The sequence below is a fragment of the Erpetoichthys calabaricus genome, chromosome 5 (genome assembly GCF_900747795.2).
Source record: "Erpetoichthys calabaricus chromosome 5, fErpCal1.3, whole genome shotgun sequence".
Lineage (NCBI taxonomy): Eukaryota > Metazoa > Chordata > Cladistia > Polypteriformes > Polypteridae > Erpetoichthys > Erpetoichthys calabaricus.
The window spans coordinates 95085723-95106142 of NC_041398.2; the positions used below are offsets into that span (position 1 = coordinate 95085723).

The window sequence follows — 20420 nt, forward strand, 5'->3', positions numbered from 1 at the left end:
ATGCCAGAAACACTTAGGTGTATGGCTTTTTTTCTTCTTGATTATACATCCCTTTTTAGCCCAGGGAAAGCTGTTTCAAATTAGGATTAATGTATATAAATATATATAATATGATATAACCAGTGGGTGCTGGACTTAATAAATCAGTTCTGAGCTATCAATTATAGTCTAATTGCTCATTCATGGGATATTTTAGGGGGTGGCCACTCCATGAAAGGTTTCTTTGTGAGTTTGGGTTATAAATATATGAGAAGTACAGGCTGAGTGCGCCACACATGTAATACTTCTTTACATGCTCTCACTTCTCAGGCCATCGCTTTCACCATGAAACCTCGGATCTGTGTGCTTTTTGTCTTTGTGTATTACTTCTGGGCAGCTGAAGGACAACGCAAAAGAAGCAGCAATGAAGAGCCAGTTAAATTCAACACCAAATCTAAGGACAACTGTGAAATGTTGCTGAGTGGCAAAGATGAACTGAAGCTCAGGGTTGAATGCAAAAACCAAAGCAAGCACTACTGGTGTGAATATGCTGGCAAACCATCCCTGTGCCGCCCCTTTAATGGAAATCCCAAACTGTACTGGCACCAGATTAGCCTTGTTCTCCGCAAGACCACCAATGCCTGTCAGGCCACAGAAGTGCTCAAACCAAGCATGTGCCACAAGGCTCCTGCTGAAGCCCACATGAAACAAACAGCCTCCAGTCTAAAGCAGATCACTCCGAAGCCAGCTAAAGCTACCCCAGGAAAGCCAGGTGCAAAAGCACCTCCAGCAAACAAGACTCCAAAAGCAGTGCACACTACTACTGCTAAACCCACTGCTGTAGCCGCCAGTGGCCCAAGTGAGGTGGACAAGATGGCACAGGAGTACTGCTGGGAATCGCTTCAGGGCGTCTGCTCCTTTTTCATAGGTCTCTTCAAGGGCTGAAGGCGCAGGTGAGGAGGTCCGGAAGGTGTTTTTCAGAGACACATAAAACGTACACGCTAGAAAATGTATATTGTAGTGTAAATATAATTTAGGTTGCTTATATAAAAGATCGAGATCACAAACGACTGTGGCAGATGGAGTGGACGTGAAACTCGTAGTAAACTAGCATGGTATTGCCCGACCTCGTGTGTGTGTGTGTGTCTCAGGGGACTCGGTATACAGCCACGAACAAACAGTATCTGGTACCTCGCATTCTGTTGTAAATTATAACACCTGATGTCGGATTGTTTGGTAAAGTGAATGTATATGTTTACAGTTTGTTTCGACGTCATATTTCAGATACCGTACATTAAAGTTGCGAACGGTAAATCAAGCATCCTATATATTTAATTGTATACACGATCATTGTTGACTTACTCATCTGATATTCGTATTTTAAGTGAGACTGGGATCAAGGTTAACGAACGCCGCCATCCTTCCATATCCTGTAATCGAACTGGGCCCCTCCAGCCAGTAGAGAGCTGACAAAAGAGCGACTCCGCTGAAAGAGATACTTGACCATTCACTGCACGTTAACGAGCTCGGTCTTAATCTGAACGCTGCTACAGTATTTCATTTGCATCCCGACTGCACTGTGAGTCCCTGTTGCCTGACGGTTTCTTACAACCTTCACACTTTGCCTACATTGCAATAGCGGGATGTTGATATCGGGGTAACGCTTTTTAAGGGGCACTACCCCACAACTCCAGAACACAGTCTGCATGCCTTCAAAATTTTATCGATGTGAGATGGACTAACGAACCGATCCCGATCTCTCCAGTTACGAATGTAAACTGACCGAGCAGGTCTGGAAATGAATAAAAGAAAGCTACTCATGGAAGGCTTCAGAATCTCTATTATTAATGCATTAATGTTTTTGTCAGATATAAGCAAAAATACATGTTATTATTGCAGATCTCTCAAATGAATACACTGCAAGGAAAGGTGAGCAACTTTAATGTCACTAAATAGGCACGTTTTGACAGCCCCGGCGTACGCATTAGTCCGTTCCCGGCGCAGCGAGTCCAGCACATTTGGGGAGTTGTGAGGAAGCACTCCTGCCACTATGCCACTGCACTGCCTTCATCTTTTCACCCATTTTATACTGTAAATATAAAAACAGGTGTTGCACCTTTAAAAAAAAAAGTTAAGTTGGCGTTGAGGAATCAAGAGAATATTAAATAGGCAAATCTTGACTTCATTGTCTTCTTCAGGTGGGACTCAACAGACAAACATTTTGCACAAATTAATGTTGTCCTGCTGCATTTCAGACAGACAGAGGGATATAAACTGTCAAAAGATGTAAACTTGATATTCTTATGTTTTAAAATCCGGTGATGTCAGGTTGGGGAGCATGCACTGGTACAGCGTGTTGCCGCACCCACCACACGACAAAACAGCTCAGGATCCTGGTTGGCAACCCCCCAGGCGGACACGCAGTCCAGTCCCACCATCCAGAATTGACCCCCTGTCTGCCGCAGCCAGGTGTTATATGGGCGCCCCTTGAACTGGTCCAGCCAATCGGGTCCTCAACAATGAGGATCCTGTGAGTCGGATCACCCTCTGGGAATTGCGCCACATGGCCATAGTGCCGTAACTGACGCTCCCTCACAATGCAGGCAATGTGCCTCATTCGGGACTCCATGAGCAACCGCTCATTCAACACAAAGTTAAACCAGCTGTAACCTAAGGATTCTCAGAAGACAGAATATCCTCGTCTCGAGTCACTGGATAGAGTCCATGTCTCGCAGCCATCTAGCAAGACAGGAAGCACCAGGACTCTAAAGACTTGGACCTTCGTCCTTTTGCATAGATGTCAGGAGTGTCACACACCCCTTTTCAGCGACCTCATGACCCCCCATGCTCTCCCAGTCCATCTACTGACTTTTAAAGATTTAAAAAAATTTAAAATACTGACAGTAAAATCCTAAGAGGTACTGAATATGAAACATAGTGCATGAACTTGTGTGTGATGGGCTCCACTGCGTTTCCCTCTGTTGCAGGCTTACTAATAGCTAATTTAACAATATGGTGCTGCTCTTCCTTTTAGATCTGCCTGACTTCAGGTTGCATGTTAACAAATACAATTAGGGATACACCATCAATCCCTGAGTCGATATGAATGCTCTGTAGCATATTTCAGTATAACCAGTAAAATTGTTTATTTTAATGTATACGTACTAAATCTTGTGTATCTGTAAATTGTAATCAAGTTTATGTATAAATAGATGAATGAGAATGGACTACTTTAACAATTTTGACCTTTGCCACATACCTGTCAAGTACAGTAAAATTTACATACTTTTAACTCTCTTTATGTTTTTTCTTAGTGATTTTAAATGGCAACATAATTCTGCAGCCATGAATATTTTCGCTGAATGTTTTAACTTTCTCAAATAACAGCTCAGCTGACAAAGCAGCAGCAGGCTGGGGAGAAGACAATGTGGGCTTTGCTTTTTAGGTTTGAGAAAGGCAGAAAGTACTGGTCTCGCTGACTACCTTTTAAATGAATAATTAAATTAACTGTATTATACTTTTTTAATCAAAGTCCTACCACAACAGCAGGTTTTGCCTACTGCTATTTAGGTGTTGCTTGCATTTACAGCAAAAAATGGCTGCAGAGCAAGTTCTCTACCTGGAAAACATTACTGTGATAAGTCTGGCTTTCGTGGTTGGTAAGTAATAGTGGTCTAGCATTTTGACAGCAGGCCCACTATCAATACATTAAAAAATAACATCATCAGTCAATTCTTATATGGTTTGTGGTACATCTATAGATATTATGGAGTCAAACGTGTAATAAATAAATCAGTCTTTACTTTTAAGTGGAAAGTGAAAGCCCTGTGTCTATGATTACCAACACAACTATCAGTTATTAAAACACTTGTCAGGTTAGAGCCACAAACTAGAACATTCAACTTTGTTAACAGGCTTCAGTCACAGTTCCCTAAAGGTGTTTTCTATGTATGTCTCCTTGTCACTCTTCCACATTTCTAACACTTTCCTGGTGACATGCATTGTCTCAGTTATAACACATATGTAACTGCAACTTTAAACAAAAATCAAAAAGCAACTTTCTACAAATATCCATCTTTGTGAGCTTTGAAGTTAACTATCCAAACAACAACAACAAAAAAGTGCTGCTTTCATCAAAACGTACAGTAATTACAACCAGTGAGCAGCTCGCTCAGACCGTGGAGTTGTGACGGACATTTGTAACCGATCACTTGTCAACAAAATATAACTGAGCTGAAGACAAATAGAGCAATTACTCAATCCCAAACCTGGATATTTAATCACTGACTGCATAATTCTTTGTATTCAAAGTATTTCTTCTTAACTAAAGAAACTTTTCATGTAAATTCTCAGAGGTAGTAAGAGTGTTTGGTCATGACTAATTATGGTTTCATGATCTTTTGAAACATTTAAGGAAATCAAGCAGATGTTTTTTGTTTTCTATAATATCTTTCAAAATGATTATCATCACATGAAGCAATGACAAAGGCATTGCAATGCAGCACAAGAATACAGGAAAAATCAATTCAACTTCTGGGTCTAACAAGAAAAACAAACTAAACTTAAATAAAAAACAACAGTTTATGAGAATATCTGAGTGTCAACAACCAATCATTTACTTACAAATATGATCCTGAAGGTGTTAAAGAGGATTTGCTGATCACTCTCTGAGTCTGTTCTGCGTGTGCCTGTCCAGAACACTGTAAGTGGCTAACATGGCCTAGTGATAAAGACATTAGATGTTAAGTTTGCCTGTTTAGTCCTCACCTTCAGCTCACTGTGTGAAACTGAGCAGGTCATTGAACTTACCTGTCTGACAAGAGCATCCCCATAAATGTGTGCCTGCCTTGCATGAATAATTAAATAAAATGTGTCAGTTTATCTCTGAAATAAGGTCTGAGGTCAATGTACACCAATGATGCAGTTTCTCTGAAACATTCCATTTTTTTTGTTTTACAGGTCAAAAGTGAGTGCAGAAGGTTTTTCTGAAGGCAACATTTACAGGGTACAAAGATGCAGTACTCAGCCATTCTTATATTTCATTGTGAACACACAACTTTTTATTAGTTTAACAATTCAAGACTCGCCATTCTGTCAATGAAGCTTTCTAGTTTTAGCTGTGTGTGCATGTGTGTATATATGAATGTAAATCTGATATTCTTATCACACTTTAAGCAAATAGATATAGTCTTATATAAAAATATATTTCTTTTTTAATTTTTTATTTTGCTGTTGTATTGATAGAAATATCGTAAATTTTACAAAATGTGTATAACTGTGCTAGCACTTTGATTAGATTGAATTGTTTAATGATTAAGATCAATTACATTGAACAAAATTACAAGGTAACAGCATCCATTTATAGTGATAAGGACTTTTTAGAAAAATATACATAAATTTACATAGTGACACTTTTATATAGATATTGTGTTGGATGATGTCACAACACATTTTATATAAAAACGATGAAAGTTTTCTTATTAAACAGCATTTTTAAATTCTTACACTCTTACTACTGCTCTGCTGTCTTTTGTGACTCCATGTATATACTGAACTTGGCCTGTTTATTGGATTTAAAAAAAGTATGTATTGCTTGTGTTTACTTATATTTTATAGTAACTCCATAATGTTTCTTTTTGACATTTCTTTACTATTTTTATTTGTACATGAAGATCGTGAAATGCTTTGTCAGAGTACAACTGCAAAAGTTATAAATACTGTAGATAAAAGTTACTTCTGCTTCTTTTTATTTTATTTTTTTTCACCTGGAAAATGTTTCACAGTTTATATATGTTATACAGCACAGCTGAGACTGTAGAATTTCTAATATATGACAAATACTGTAACTCTTGCATGTTTTTATTCCATACTTAGATACTAAGGCCTTCATTGCAGACTTAGTGTGTAAACAAGCTAATAACATCTCTGAGAACACAAACAAGAATGTTTAGTATACGTTGTCAGTTACACAGTAATCCATTTATTTTTCTGAGAAAAGTTTTGTTGTTTTTCTAGTACACATAAGCCAAAGCCCAACATAGCAACACTGATCATAAGACAAAAGCAACTTTGCACAATGGTTCTTTGGACTGCCATTTTGTAGAAAGGCCTGCATTCACTCATTTAATGCCAATGAATCCAAAGTCCCCAAAGAGAAAGTAAATATCAATTAATCCAACTCAATGAACCAACTCAATTGTCAGGCACCAAGCATCAACTAATTCAGAATTGGACTTCAGTCTACCACAGGGCACACTTACCTATGTTAAGGTGCCAAATTTAATGCAACTCTAATTTCCTGTAATGTGGAATGAAAACTGAGTACACCTGAGAAAATTATGAGAAGGCTAGAGCTGCGATACTGCAGTGTTATACAAGGGTCATCCTGCCACCGCCAATGTTGATAACACCCGTTGTTAATTATAAAGTAAATAAAGTTAATTATGCAATTTAATCATGATTTTACCCCAACACCAAAATTAAAAAATGGACCCGTAAAACATGTTTGCTTATTGTGCCCATAAGGGGGCAATGTTGACTTGGGAAACAATATTTTTAAAGCCTTTGTTAGAAAACCGTTTTTTTTCTATTAGACATTGAGAAGCAATTTATTAATGTAATTTGGTGATTTTGTGTGCAGAATGCTTTTTTTTGGAGTTGATGGGTGCAACTGTTAGATTTTATTCTAAGGTAGTATGTATGCGTAACAAGCTTTTGGAAGAGCAGATATATGGGTTTCAGGGATTTTACTGATTTACTTTATTTTATGCATAAGAATCATGCTAATTCTTTTACAAAGATATACAGAAATATTCTGTGCTTAATTTCAGTTTTAATAAAATGTTCATATGCTTTTAGATTTTTTTTATTAACAGTAAAAGTGTATAACTAATTAGAATTGTTTCTTCTTAAACAATAATACAAAATTACAGTTTACAATAAAGGTGGAAACAAATGTGGTAGCTATTAAAATTCCAGATACGAAAACTTAAGTATCAAAAATGTATTGCAATGATATAAAGCAAGCCATGCCTGTATTTGGTTCAGAAGAAATAAACATGCTGACATGCAGTGTCTTAAATTGCATTATTACAAATGGAGTACAGCTGCAGAATTTATCATTTGGGGTGTACACACCTTCTGAGACTATCACTAAAGTACACTTGCTCTTGGAATAAAACCATATATATAAAATCAGTAGACCATGTGATCCTGAATTACATGAACCAGGTTTGAGAATGCATTATAGCTAGTAAAGAGAAATGTCTTTAAGAGCCAAGAGCGTTACTTTTTTTTCCTCATGACTGCTGAGTTTCATGGAATGTCCTCAGGACATATTGTATTTGCTTTTATTTTTCAATTTGAATTGTGTTTTATTATTGTGCTTTAAATAAAATTATTTTAAAATGAAAAAAATTGAATAATACAATCATATGCAAAAAATCTAATCTTAGTTGGGGCTATGCAACATACATCAGAGAAGACCTGCAAAAATTCCAGTATTCTTTGCTCCCTTAAAGGTAGCTAAAGTCAGAAATGCATTGTCCACAAGACATAATGCTCATCTTAATTATCACCCACCACTGTAGTAAATATTAAAAAGCTATCAAGGAAGCCTATGTGTGTACCACTGACTTTGCTGAAAAAAAAGCCATCTTACTGATGCTCCTGTTTCAAAGAAGTGCAGAATCCTGGTCTGAAAAGAACAGAAGAACTGGTATGTATGTTGAAAATTGTCATTTTTTTAATTGTTTGCCAATCTCACACTAACCAACAACAATTTGGCCACATGGTAGCTAATGATGCTACTGGATGTGTAGTATGCTACAGTTCAAGTTGTGTCATATGTGTATTCTGTGTATTTTTCCCCATTTAAATGTGGCGTTTTCTTTTTCCTATCATCTTGAAGTGTTTCCACTTCCATTTAGGCAGTTCATAGTCAATATATTTTGTTTTGTTGTGAACCTTTCACTTTACTTATAGTTTAAATCAACACAGCTGTATTTTTTCAGATGGTAAGGATCAGAGGATATTTCAATAATCTAATACCAGTCGATACAAACCAGGCACCACAATGCCATTGTTTGATTGTTTTTTTTTGTGACGTGAAAGTTGTGTAACATGTTTCATAAGTCATTAGCAAAAGAGAAATGGATGTTATTAGTGAGGTAAGTTAATGTTTATGTTAGAGAAGTCTAGCAAGGCATGCAAATTCATACACCTTTCAAGTTCACACACCTGGAATGAAGACAATTTCACATTCTACAAAAAGCTAATTTTTTTATATAAAAGCAACTTCATTGAGTATATGATAGAAAATTAGAGAATAAAAATGCATAAGAAGATCAAGTCAAGGCTTATGTCCCTCAACCCTTAATGGAGAAACACCAAAGATTAAACCACAAAATTATAATGCAATGTCTAAGTATATACAGTGATGTATTACAGTATATGCTAATTAATGTATCCATATCTAAATTTGATTATTCCAATTTGGGATCACAGGATGGCAAAATCAACCCTGGATAAAACAGCACACATGACACACTCATGCAAACACTCATTTTCATTCATAGTGGGTCAATCTGGAGTTGTCAATTCAACTAAATAAAATATTTTTGAGAGGAAATGCAAAGTAGCAATGGAAGAAAATGCAGGCACATGGAGAAAGTGCAAGTTTGAACTTGACAATTACTTGGCCAGAATTCAAACCACATTAAACTAATGAAGAAGACAAATGAATCTAAACCTGATTTGCATAATGTTATACTTTTATAAGGTTAATATTGTCATGTTGTATGAATACCAATAAATTCTTATATGCATGTGTTAGTGAACATCTGACCTGTCACCACTCTGTGCTGCTATTGCTTCTATGGATCAATATTGAAAAAAAACGAGTGGTAAACAGTCCTAAAAATTAAGTAGTTTTCTTACCTACTTTTATCCAGTTTAGGGCAAAACTAAGACAGAGCTTTTCCTAGACATATCAGGCACAGGACACAAAACATTGGTGTATGAGGTGTGTCAAGTGTCAGTCATTTAAATATGATTTGGTAATCTTTCCTGCCTGTTTGTTTATTCTGGGTCATTTTGCTGGGGTTGGGGGTGCTTTTATGATTATCCAAGACCACAATGCTACAATACCATGTAGTGTGAGTTGTCATACAATTTAATGTGTGTGGCCATGTGCAGCATCTTGTAATATTACACTTGCCATTTTCCCCTAAATGCCTAGGACAAGGTTAACTCATCTGCTGTTGTGAACTTTGCTACAATTGCCAGATTTACATATTTCTTTGCCAACCTTTTGCCGTTCTCCTGCCAACTATTTGTCGTATGACGTAAATTGTCCTGGATATGACATAAGCTGCTTTTAACCAGATAGTAGAAGGGTGCTGCTGTTCAAGGCTCTGTGCTTCATCTGGAGCAAAGCCTTTTGAAGAACAAATGAATTGCACAAATGTGAATGAAATGAGATGTCTAGGAGTTGTTGTGGGTACTAGGGCACCTTCTAGAATGAGAGTTACTTGTAGTCATCTGGTCGATGCTGAGACCCCAATGGGCATGACCAGATTAAAGGTGAGTGGGGAAAAGGTCAATAACATGTAAAATCAAGCAAATATAATTAAATATTTTAAAACAATGTAGTTATCCATTGATACATGAAAAGAATAGGATGATCAATGGAAAGGATAGGTGAAGAATTTCTGATAAAGGCACTTGAACATTACAGATACTACATAATAGATCTTTATGTGGTGAGAAAATGAGGATGTAGCATTACACAAAACATCATATACTCTGGCCATCCTGAAAAGAGAAAAAATGTGGAGTAATTACTACTGAGCAAAGCTGAAAAGGCATCACTAATAAGGTTTAATCCAGTAAGTGACTGTATTTTAACAGCCAGGTATAATGGCAGCTCATTTAAACTCAAGGTCATCCAAGTTTAAGCACCCACAACAAATGTGAAGAAAGATAAGAAAGATGATCTGGATGAAATGTTCGGCAGCCAGCTATAAGATCAAATTAATCTGAGTTATTATCTCAAAAGATGAATTTTTAATTGCCAACATTCTCTTCAAGCATAAGCCAAGTCGAAAATGGACAGGAACTCAAGAGACTATGTCACCAAGAATATGATTGACTTTCTTTTGATAAAAAGAAATGGAAGAGTTCAATCAAAAATACTATAGTTTTCCAAAAGTGGACTTTAGTCTTAACATAATATTGGCTATAAGTGGGTCAGTTTCTCTAAAGAGACAAAAGCTGCTAAATAACAAGAGACTGATTTTGATTATATACAATTCAAAGAGGATAACACCAGGATGAATTATAAAGTTAACACTGGAGGAAGATTCACAACCCTGTTGGATAAAGAGCTTAAGAGCAACTTAAGCATTTAGGAAGCAAAAAAAAAGAAACGAAAAGAAAAGAAACAATCAGCAAGAAGAAACAAGTAAGAAAACCATGGATAACTAGAAAAACATTTAAGTTATATGAAGAAGAAAAGATAAAAAATTGTGTAAGTGGCACTATACAACTTGCAAAAAAAAGTAAAGAAGATGATAAAAAAGAGGAATATGAATTAGCTTAACATCAAGTATGCTGAGATAGAATTGAACATCAGAAAGAACAACACAAGAAGTGCTTTAAAACAGATAAGGAACATATTAAGCGAGAAGTCATTAAGATCAAATGTGGTCAAATCAAGTTATAAAAGAGAAGCATGAAAGATGGAAAAAATACTGCAAAGAACTCTTCAGAAAAGGTCTGTATTATGACCACACTGGAATGACAGATGAACTCAAAACAATATCACCACCAGAAGAATATGCAGCTGATATTCTGAGAGAAGAAGTAGAGTTAGTGATTCAGGAACTGGAAAATAATAAAGCGTCTAGGCTAGACAACATACTGTACCAGCGAAACTCCTCAAGTATGGTGGAGATGTAAAGACAGATGTCATGTTAAATCTTTCCTGGAAAATATGACAGACAGGCAAAATATCATCAAAATTGGCAGAAAGTCTCTTAATTCTACTTCAAAAAATGAGAAATATGACGGAATGCTTGAATTATCGTACAATTTCTCTGACAAATATTGCAAGCAAAGTACTGCTCAAAATCATTAAAAAAAGGTTTAATTCATACAGTATGTGATCAATTTCAATAGTGAAGAATAAATTGGAATGAGAAATGGAAGACTTACGATTGAGCAGATGTTTAGCTAACTGTTAACTGAAAAAACAATCAAACATAACCAAAACTTTACAACTGCTTTATTCCATTTACAAAATCATTTGACAGCATTGGTCACGAGTGTATGGGAGGATTTTTAAAAAAAATGCCAATAAACATAATAAATTTAATTAATAACTTATACGACCCCTCAGAATCAGCAGTATTAGCGGGACAACTGACTGATTTCTTTCACAGAACAGCAGACTGTAGACAAAGCTAATTCTGTTGCCAGCTTTGTTCTTATCTACTTGACTGAAGCTCTGGATGAATTTACAAATGTCAATAACAAAGAAAACTAAACAAATAACCTGTTTCCAATCAGCCTAAAATTTGCTGACAATATTGATTTCATTAATAAAAAAAACAACAAAAACTAGTTGAGCTTGTTGCAGTAGTCAGCAAAAAGTATGGAATGACCATCAAACAAAAAGAAGACCCCAAAACTATGGTGTTTTGTATAAAAAAAAAATAAGCTGGAGATAACTTTGAATGGATATAAATTGAATAATGATGAAAGTTTTAAATATTTTGGGTAAAAATGCATTTTTGGTAACAATTGCTCAATATAAATAATGAATAGGATATCTTTAGCTTACTGCCTATTTAAAACTATTTGGAAAAATCTAAATGTAACTATTAAAACAAAAAAGAAAAATTTAGAAGTGTGCATAATTTTTAACTTTGTTATAGGGCTCTGAGCTATGGACAATGAAGATAGAAAACACAAAATAACATAAGGGCTTTTGAGATGAAATGTTAACATGGATGTTTGGAATCAGAAGACAAGATAGAGTATGCAACAGAAAAATATTGAGAAGAATAAGGAAAACAGCAGACAAAGCTGGTGTGAATAGAAGGAGAGAGGAGAGGGGAGGTTGGGAACATGCACTGATACAGGGTGTTGCCGTACCCACCACACGACGAACCACCTCAGGACCCCAGCAGATAGATGAAATGGTCATGTGAGCAGAATGAGGACATAGACCTAGTTAAGATGGTCTAATAACATCAAAGAAAATGTAAAAGAAAAATGGATCTTTATTCAGAGAGTTGGTATACAAGATGCAATCCAGAATTCTTGAGAGAGAAAGTTGGAGAGAATTGTGTAACTCATTGGTGATTCAATGGACTGTCAATCTAAGGTGGGCCACGAGTTATGAATGAATTTTTGCTGGCTTTTTTGCTTCTTGTTTGTGTTTTTGCACACATTTTATTAATTTACAGTAAACTTTCTGAAACGTCCGAATGAACGTAGTGTTAATTTTAGCTCAGTGTCTATGGAATAGATTTTGACATAGAGTAACATGACATAACTCACCTGTTACCTTGCATTACAATACACTTTATATACAAGAGACTCGCAAAGAGACATTTAAAAAAAAAAAAAGAATTAGCCACAGACTATTTAGCTGGGAAACTTTTTTTGTTGATTGGGGTTGAGTTGCAAGAAAGTTATTAAATTAATACATATCCATCCATCCATCCATTTTCCAACCCGCTGAATCTGAACACAGGGTCACGGGGGTCTGCTGGAGCCAATTCCAGCCAACACAGGGCACAAGGCAGGAACCAATCCCGGGCAGGGTGCCAACCCACCGCAGTAATACATATCTGTATTATTATAATATTAGTTTTAACAAACCATTGGACCCTTTATTGCCACGTACTGTTTTTAACTCTTTCATACTGTACACATGTATATTACAGAGATGAAAACAATGTGAACTGTTTTATTAAGCACAAAATCTGTGCTCTGTTTTGCGCATTGTATTTACCCCATTTTTGACATCCATTGCCCACCCAACCTACCAGGAAAGGGGACTCTCTCTGAATTGCCTTTCCCAAGTTTTCTTCCATTTTTTTATTTTCCCTGCAAGTGTATTTTTTTGAGGATTTTTTTCTTGTCTTCTTAGGGAGTCAAGGTGTGGTTTTCGCTATCAAAAATCAGGGCTTTAGCTCATTCCTTGTGTGATTTTGGGCTATGCAAGAAATAAATTGTTGTCGTTTCAAAAGTAGAAAGATTTATAGAATGTAACTACCAAGTTCTGAAAAATAAAATATTGACGTTGTACTCATGCTGACATGGATATGTACAAAAATACATACAGTCCAAACCAATAAAGAATTTTCCAAAGCCAACAATAAAACTTCTAGATAGCCTGTTATATGAACCCAGGAAACAAGCTAAATCAGTGTTCACACTCAAGATCATTTGACTTTTCTTAAAACAGTAGATGGCATTTTCCTACACAGACAAAAACAAAGCTAGCAGTACATAGATTTATTTTGTTAGTTTTATATCCCACCCTGCATACCGAATATGGGAGATCATCACAAAAGAAATGTAATAAAAGCAGAAATGTGTCAGTGCTGTTTCATTAGTGATGATGCACTAGAATGTGTACAGAAAGAACTATTTGCAGATCAAATAAGTTCACTGAGTGTGCTTTTTAATTTTAAAGAGAATGAGCAAACAGGACTAGCACATGGAGTATTCATTATATGTTTGAGAATGTATTTGTCATCTTTAGCTATATATGGTGATATGGTGATTGAATAGTCTTTTGGATGAATATTATAAGAGTAATAAGAAGTCATGGGTCACCTTAACTGTTGGACCACACAGGTAATTGTAGGACTCCATTCCAGATTGCTGCTTGAGATGTGCTTGTATTACTTTCACTAATCATTTAATTTATTTAATCACTGTTCTTAATAAAGACATGATTAATATACAGACAAATATATGAGTGGTTAGCCATATCCCATAATAAAGTAGTTTATGAAGTTATCTTGATCTTAACCATTCTGGCATGTTATACCTTCTTCCTATAAAAATCTCTGTTGTAATGTCCAATGGTGTATGATAATATCAAATAAGCAGGTAGTGGCTGAGTAACAATTTTAAGTAACAGCATCAAAAGGGAAGTGATGAACTGTTATTTTGCTAACCAGAGGATTATAACTTGTGTATTTTTTCCATACAGGACTCAAATGGTTTAAAACTGTGAAAATATAGAAAGGATGTGTTAAAATATATACACAGAATAAGCTAATAACACATTTTTTTCTAATGGTAAGGGAGGAAGATGCAAATTTAATAAGTCCACAAACAGAATAATTAAGTGTGAGAATTTCAAAACGCTGTTTTTTTGTGTTTTTTAATTACTTAATCAGGTACTATTCCTTGTTTTACCATGTAGTGCAACTACATAAAAGGTCAGAATAGTGAAAATACTTCTATTGGAAACAGCTTTAACACTTGGGAAAAAGACTAAATAACCCACATCAATCACAGGCTATTCCCATTAAACACTAGCTAATTATAAAGCTGATGGGTATTATGGATGTTTATGCTCCTTTTGCTATTTAATGACCGAAAGCAAATTCTAAATCCAGGTATCCCAGCCAATGTTCACCTTGACATTTTTTCCCCTACCAATTCTTCACATTTGGAACTGAAATCATCGCCAGGTAAGATAAAAAAACGCAAATTACTTCTTTCAATGTTTTTTTTAAGTTAATATTTAGTAGAGTCTCTAAAAATATCATGAACATGAATGCTAACAAAATGTCCATAAACATATTCCTGGTTTGTTTTTGCCTGCTTGCTTGCTGTGCGATACTGCCCAGATGCTTTAATTGCCCTGCTTGCTTTGAGTCTCTGCTCTGTTTCACTGAGGTATTTGATTGCTTTTCAAAATGTTGAGCTATTCTGAAAACCTTAGATAGTACTCATTCTGAAAATTAATGTACTGAGATTCAATTCACCTCACTCTTCTGTAGGCCCCACAAAGAGTGCTGCACAGCCTGTAGGATTCAATAACAGTGCATGCATGCATTCATTCATTCATTCTTACTTTTTTTTAATTACTGGGTCATCTGAAACCAAAGCTTAGCCTAGAGGTAATCTAATTGCTGAAGTATAAGTCAGACATTTACAGGTTCAGTCCTCATCACTGATACATTGTTTGACCCTGAGGAAGTCATCTCTGTTTGAATTCTAACTGTAAAAAATACATATGTAAACAGCTGTAATGTAGCTGGAATACTGTGCATTACAGAAAGGTACTAAGTAAAATGAAGGGTGACTGAATTGTTTTGGGGAGTAATGAGAAAGTTTCTTCTATATTCTGTGCAAACTTTTACTGGCCTACCATTGAGCAAAATAAAACACAAAATAACACATCCACTTCATTTACTTAATGCACATAGACTCAGGTTCTCCAAAATGCTGTATTGAACAATCTCAGCAGAATCAGGCAATAATGCAATAAAAGACACATATACTCTGGTACTTCACTTCTCCTTCCACATTAGAAAAATGTGCCATTTAGGTTAATTAATTATTCTACATTTGGGTATACACATTACCAAGGCTGATTCCTGCTATGTGTCTGATTCTCCCAGGATAAACTAAAGTGACCCTAAACTGAATTAAGAATGTCTTGCTATAGTTGCCTTTTTCCTATTTGTGTTCTCTCAAAGCTGCACGTTTTGAGTTTTTTGCTTAAATGTTGTAAAGGGGTTTTTCTCTTGTAGCGGGAGACTAAGAGAATGCACTTACTCCTGTGATGTGGAGTTGGAGAAGTTATTTTAAAAACAAAGTAGAAGTGTTTGAGCTGTAATAATACATAGTAATTACTTACATGTATACAGTGATTTTCTAGCTAATTAAAGTGATTTACATAGACAATGGAGAAGCACTTCAACAATCTCCAAAGTGCAGCATACACCTGGTTGAAGTGACAGTAGCCATTCTTGTGCCACTATTAGGTAGTGAAGGGGTGAGAGAAAGACCAGGAATGATTAGGGGGTCAAAACAGACAAGGCCATAATGGGCAATTTAGCCAGAATTTTTTTGAATGATCTTTTGTGACCACAGAGAGTCAGGATTTATGTCTCATTTGAAGGAAGGCATCATTTTTACAGCATTGTTCGGTCACTACACTAGGGCGTTAGGATCCACACACAGACCACAGGGTAACCGCAGTCTCCTGGCCTCACCAGCAGCTCTTCCATCAGCAACCCAAGCTTTCCTGGTTGGTCCCCCCCATTCAAGTGCCGGCCAGGCCCAAACATGCTTGGCTTACCTGTGCTGAAGTGCAGGTGATATGAGTGCTGGTTAGGAAGGTCACACTATAGAAAACAAAGAGTTTACACACAGGAAGCAATATTTCTAAATCAAAAGCATTTTTACTTTCGGGAATCTTTTTAAAGGGATTGGATCAAAAATTAACAGAGGGATATAAGGAAACAAGCAAAAACAAAGCATTTTTAGAAGTATGAATACAAAAGCAATCTTCCAGATGCCTTGAAAAAAAAACCTTCAAGCAAAGGTCCATGTTCTCACAATATCAAAAAAAAAATCAAAAACAGGGAGCAAATTATCTTTTGGCATTTGAGTATTCAAAGCTGATCATTTTTTGGAGGCAATATGCACCTCTGGACGGAAAAACAAAGGTAGGGTGTACAGCCAGTGAATAAAGACTTAAGAAATGTTTTAGTTTGGCCTGCTAAAAAAAAATGCTAATTCGAGATGGGGTCACTAAGATAGCCAGAAGTGGACAGTTTTTATTTTGAAATATAAGAGTATTTTAAATACTGTATTATAATTTAAATAGTCAGTTTTCAACTTTTTATAGATACCCCAAGCTGCTTATAAACGTACCAAACAAGTGCTTTGAAATTAAGTTAAAAACAGAACACTGACATGGATTACTTTCTACTATTCTTGTTCCGCGAAACCCAAGAAAGGTATGGATAATTATTATCATTATTATTAATGTAATAATAACATCCTTTCCACAACGTCAAAACGTCTTGCACTGCAACTATTATGTACAGGCAAATAACAGCGAATATAAAAACCACATCATGGTAAAAAGCAACAAAACTCAATTTGTTATTTTTAAAAGTACGTAAATGGATATACTTTTTAACAAATGGATTAGATGGGCTTAAGACTCTTACGTTAGAAAATGATTAACACACAGAGCATCCTCCAGCCCCTTACTCTCTTTTACTTCTTCCCTCAATACACGCCCTCTCTTCTTTACACTTCTTTCTGGCTTGGTGACAAAGGGAAACCCTTTACGTCCAATGGGACTGTACTTGTTCTGGCGGCTCCAAGAAAGCGCTGCCGGGCGGTGAGCTGTTAGCAAAGGAATGAAACGAGCGCGCAGCCACGCTCTCCCGCCTGTGGTGTAATATCGGCCGACCGGCTAGTAGGCGGGACAGCGACTATAAATGGAGGCGAGGCGCGTCCCTGGGGTATCGGACCACCTCACGCACAGCTCAGGCGCACAGGTAGGCACTCCGTGTTCATCCTTTATTTCTTTTTCAACGGGGTTTTGTGAAACTGTGAAATTATGAAAAACCGTAGCAGCCAAGAAAAAAAGGTGTAGCAGTAGCCCATGAATGAGACTGACAAGGAAACCAACCAAAGCGCCGTCATTACAGAGCCGAAAGCGCGCTTTTATCATTTACTACGCACGTGCATCTCACTCATTCAAGAGGAGTTTAGGACGTTAGGAGGTTTATTTACCAACTATTGAAATGTCTTTTTATGCTAATGTAAGAAATATATGCTATTTGCTATGTTGTGCATAATATGAACATGTAAGTTCACGTGGAATTTCACAGTGATATCATGTGCTGTATTTACATAAGATGCAGGTGCATTCTAGTGTACGTGGACTGATTTTTAAATGTATTCAAATACAAATCATATAGGGTACTGTACATATCAAATCTTAATACTTATAAACTAACACATTTGGATACGTGGAGGCAGCAGACAATACAATAAATCTATATACTTTATGTGTGTGTGTATATATATAACTAATCTCTCGCTCTGTATTCTCTCTCTCTCTATATATATACGTACTGTATATATTTTTTTTATAGAAATATATATACTATACATATTTATCTTTCTCTCTCTCTCTCTCGCTCTACACATTTTAGTAAGACTTCGACAGATGAACAGTTCAGACACAGTGTATATAATGTGGAGGCTAAAACAATATTTTAAAACCTGTGATGCAGTTGCTGCCTGATCAAGTAATTGATTCTGCCTGTGCTCTAAATGTAATAAAATATCTACAACTAGGTAAAATATTGTTTAAAAATAATAATCTTTTTAATCGCTTTCAGTATGAAATAGACGCTCAATAAATACTCGTTAACCAAGACACAAAATATTGAAATGTACATATACGGTTGCCAGTACATTGCCATTTGTGTAAATGATCCAGTCTGTACATAAATATGAACCGCTGTGCAGAGACCAGTGACCACACAGTATTTGAAATGATCTGTCTTGTCTTGTCTGTCTTTAAACCTTTACTGAAGGATCTCAGTGTTATAGATAGATAGATACTTTATTAATCCCAAGGGGAAATTCACAATTTTTTTTAACATTTTTTTTTTAAGAAAAAGGTTGCCGTACTAAGCTGATTAACGCCAAGGCAGTCATGTTAATGAAAAGCATCGCCGTGATCCTGGTCCTCGCCTGCGTCTCGCAGCTGCTCCTCGTGGTCGAGTGTCAAAAGCAGGAGGGCGAAAAGAAGCGTAAGAAGGAGGGGAAGGACAAAGAGCAAACCGATGCGCGCAAGGAGGCACCAGCCGAGAAACCTGCCAAGGGCGGCAAAGCGGCGATGGAAGGCAAGTTCTCCAAAAAAGACAAAGAACAGTGCAGCTGGCGGGCGACCGAGGGGACCCCGTATTCCTTGCACGTGAGCTGTGAAAAGGGAGGGGACAGATATACGTGCACATACACCGGGAATCCGGCTGCATGTTCACAGTACGCATCGGATCGGAAATCATACTGGAAGCAAATGTCACGGGCTTTAAAAAAACAGAAGAACCTGTGCAAGGACGCCTCATCTGTCCTCAAGGTCCCATTATGCAAGAAAGCACCTCAAGAGTCCCACTTTAAAATGACCACAGAGTCAACAGAGGTCCAGAAACCAGTACCATCAGCAGACCTATCCATGAAAGCCATTGACGCAGGGGCGACACCCAGTTCACACTGCACCGAAGAAATCGATCAAAAGAAGCTGGCCGAGGAGTACTGCAGTGGCTCTTGGACCTCCTTCTGCAACTTCTTCATATCCATGGTTCAGACCAAGGACTGCTGAAAAAATTCAAATGTCCACAAAGCACTTCTGACTACTACATATTATTCGAGTTGTGTTCTTGTATTAATGAGTGGAGGTGTTCCCCCTTTCCTGTAGTTATTTGTGTTATATACAGAACAAAAAAGCCATTTTATGACAAATTTTATTTTTTATTGCTAACATTTCTAAAAACAAAACATGCACTGGTGTTTTTTAAATTGTTTTTATTTAAAATGCAACCTTTTATTATTACTTGTAGTTTCAATAATAATTAAAAATGATTGTGAGGTATATGTTATTTAAACTGTGTAAATAAAGCTTTTTGTAGTACTTTTTCTCTTTGTTTTAGTGTGTAATTAAGGTTGGACAACAACAAGGGAAGATAAAAATTAAAAACAACAACCTAAGACTGACATGTAAAGTCGCTATATCAGACATACTAACTAACATACAGGTTATTTTCACAAAAGCAGGAAGTGGGATGGAGTTTGAATGGTATTGCCTTTTTCAATATGTAATCTTCTTTCGGCTGCTCCCGTTAGGGGTTGCCACAGCGGATCATCTTCTTCCATATCTTTCTGTCCTCTGCATCCTGTTCTGTTAAATTTTCTATATGTAATCGTGTTCTAAAACCTGTAAGGAACAAATCAGTGTTGAATAGTTTTTAACCTGTGGGATGAAATGACCTCAGCAATAAAATGGTGTATGCAATGTTTTATCCTAACTTAAAAAAATCCACATGCTGCATTTATCATTCATTATTGTAGTTGTAATATGTTGAAATTTCATTTTACTTTGCCATTAATTCTGTCTGTGAATTATCATTATCTCAAGAGTTATAAAACATGCTGCTATGAGGTAATGAAACGTTTACAGTTTGGCTTTTATTCTTCAGTCAGATGTTTGAATGACTATAAAGTACACATAATACTTTATTGGTTTGTTATCTTGGTTGCATTTCTTACTGTTTCTTTTTAGTTGTTTAAACATGAAAGGAAAGTTAATATTATTTTACTAGTAACAGGGGTACTCATCAACAACACTTGTTTTATTAAAATGTATGGTCTCT

General features: G+C 36.3%; 2 protein-coding genes across 2 annotated transcripts; both read left to right on the top strand.

The window, feature by feature from the left end:
• The first annotated feature begins 249 nt into the window (after positions 1-249).
• Positions 250-5491, top strand: LOC114652635 (fibroblast growth factor-binding protein 2-like). The gene is made up of 2 exons (XM_028802990.2): positions 250-932; positions 4939-5491. The coding sequence occupies exon 1, from the start codon at positions 325-327 to the stop codon at positions 922-924; it is 600 nt and encodes a 199-aa protein (XP_028658823.1). The 5' UTR covers positions 250-324; the 3' UTR covers positions 925-932; positions 4939-5491.
• An 11892-nt stretch (positions 5492-17383) lies between these two features.
• On the top strand, positions 17384-19686 carry LOC114651811 (fibroblast growth factor-binding protein 1-like). The gene is made up of 2 exons (XM_028801793.2): positions 17384-17534; positions 18666-19686. Exon 2 carries the CDS (start codon positions 18707-18709, stop codon positions 19370-19372), a length of 666 nt encoding a protein of 221 aa, XP_028657626.2. The 5' UTR covers positions 17384-17534; positions 18666-18706; the 3' UTR covers positions 19373-19686.
• Positions 19687-20420: the final 734 nt, after the last annotated feature.

What these genes read in the sequence shown, in the direction of transcription:
- LOC114652635 (XM_028802990.2), top strand. Translation starts at nt 325, where the DNA reads ATGAAACCTCGGATCTGTGTGCTTTTTGTCTTTGTGTATTACTTCTGG.
- LOC114651811 (XM_028801793.2), top strand. Translation starts at nt 18,707, where the DNA reads ATGTTAATGAAAAGCATCGCCGTGATCCTGGTCCTCGCCTGCGTCTCG.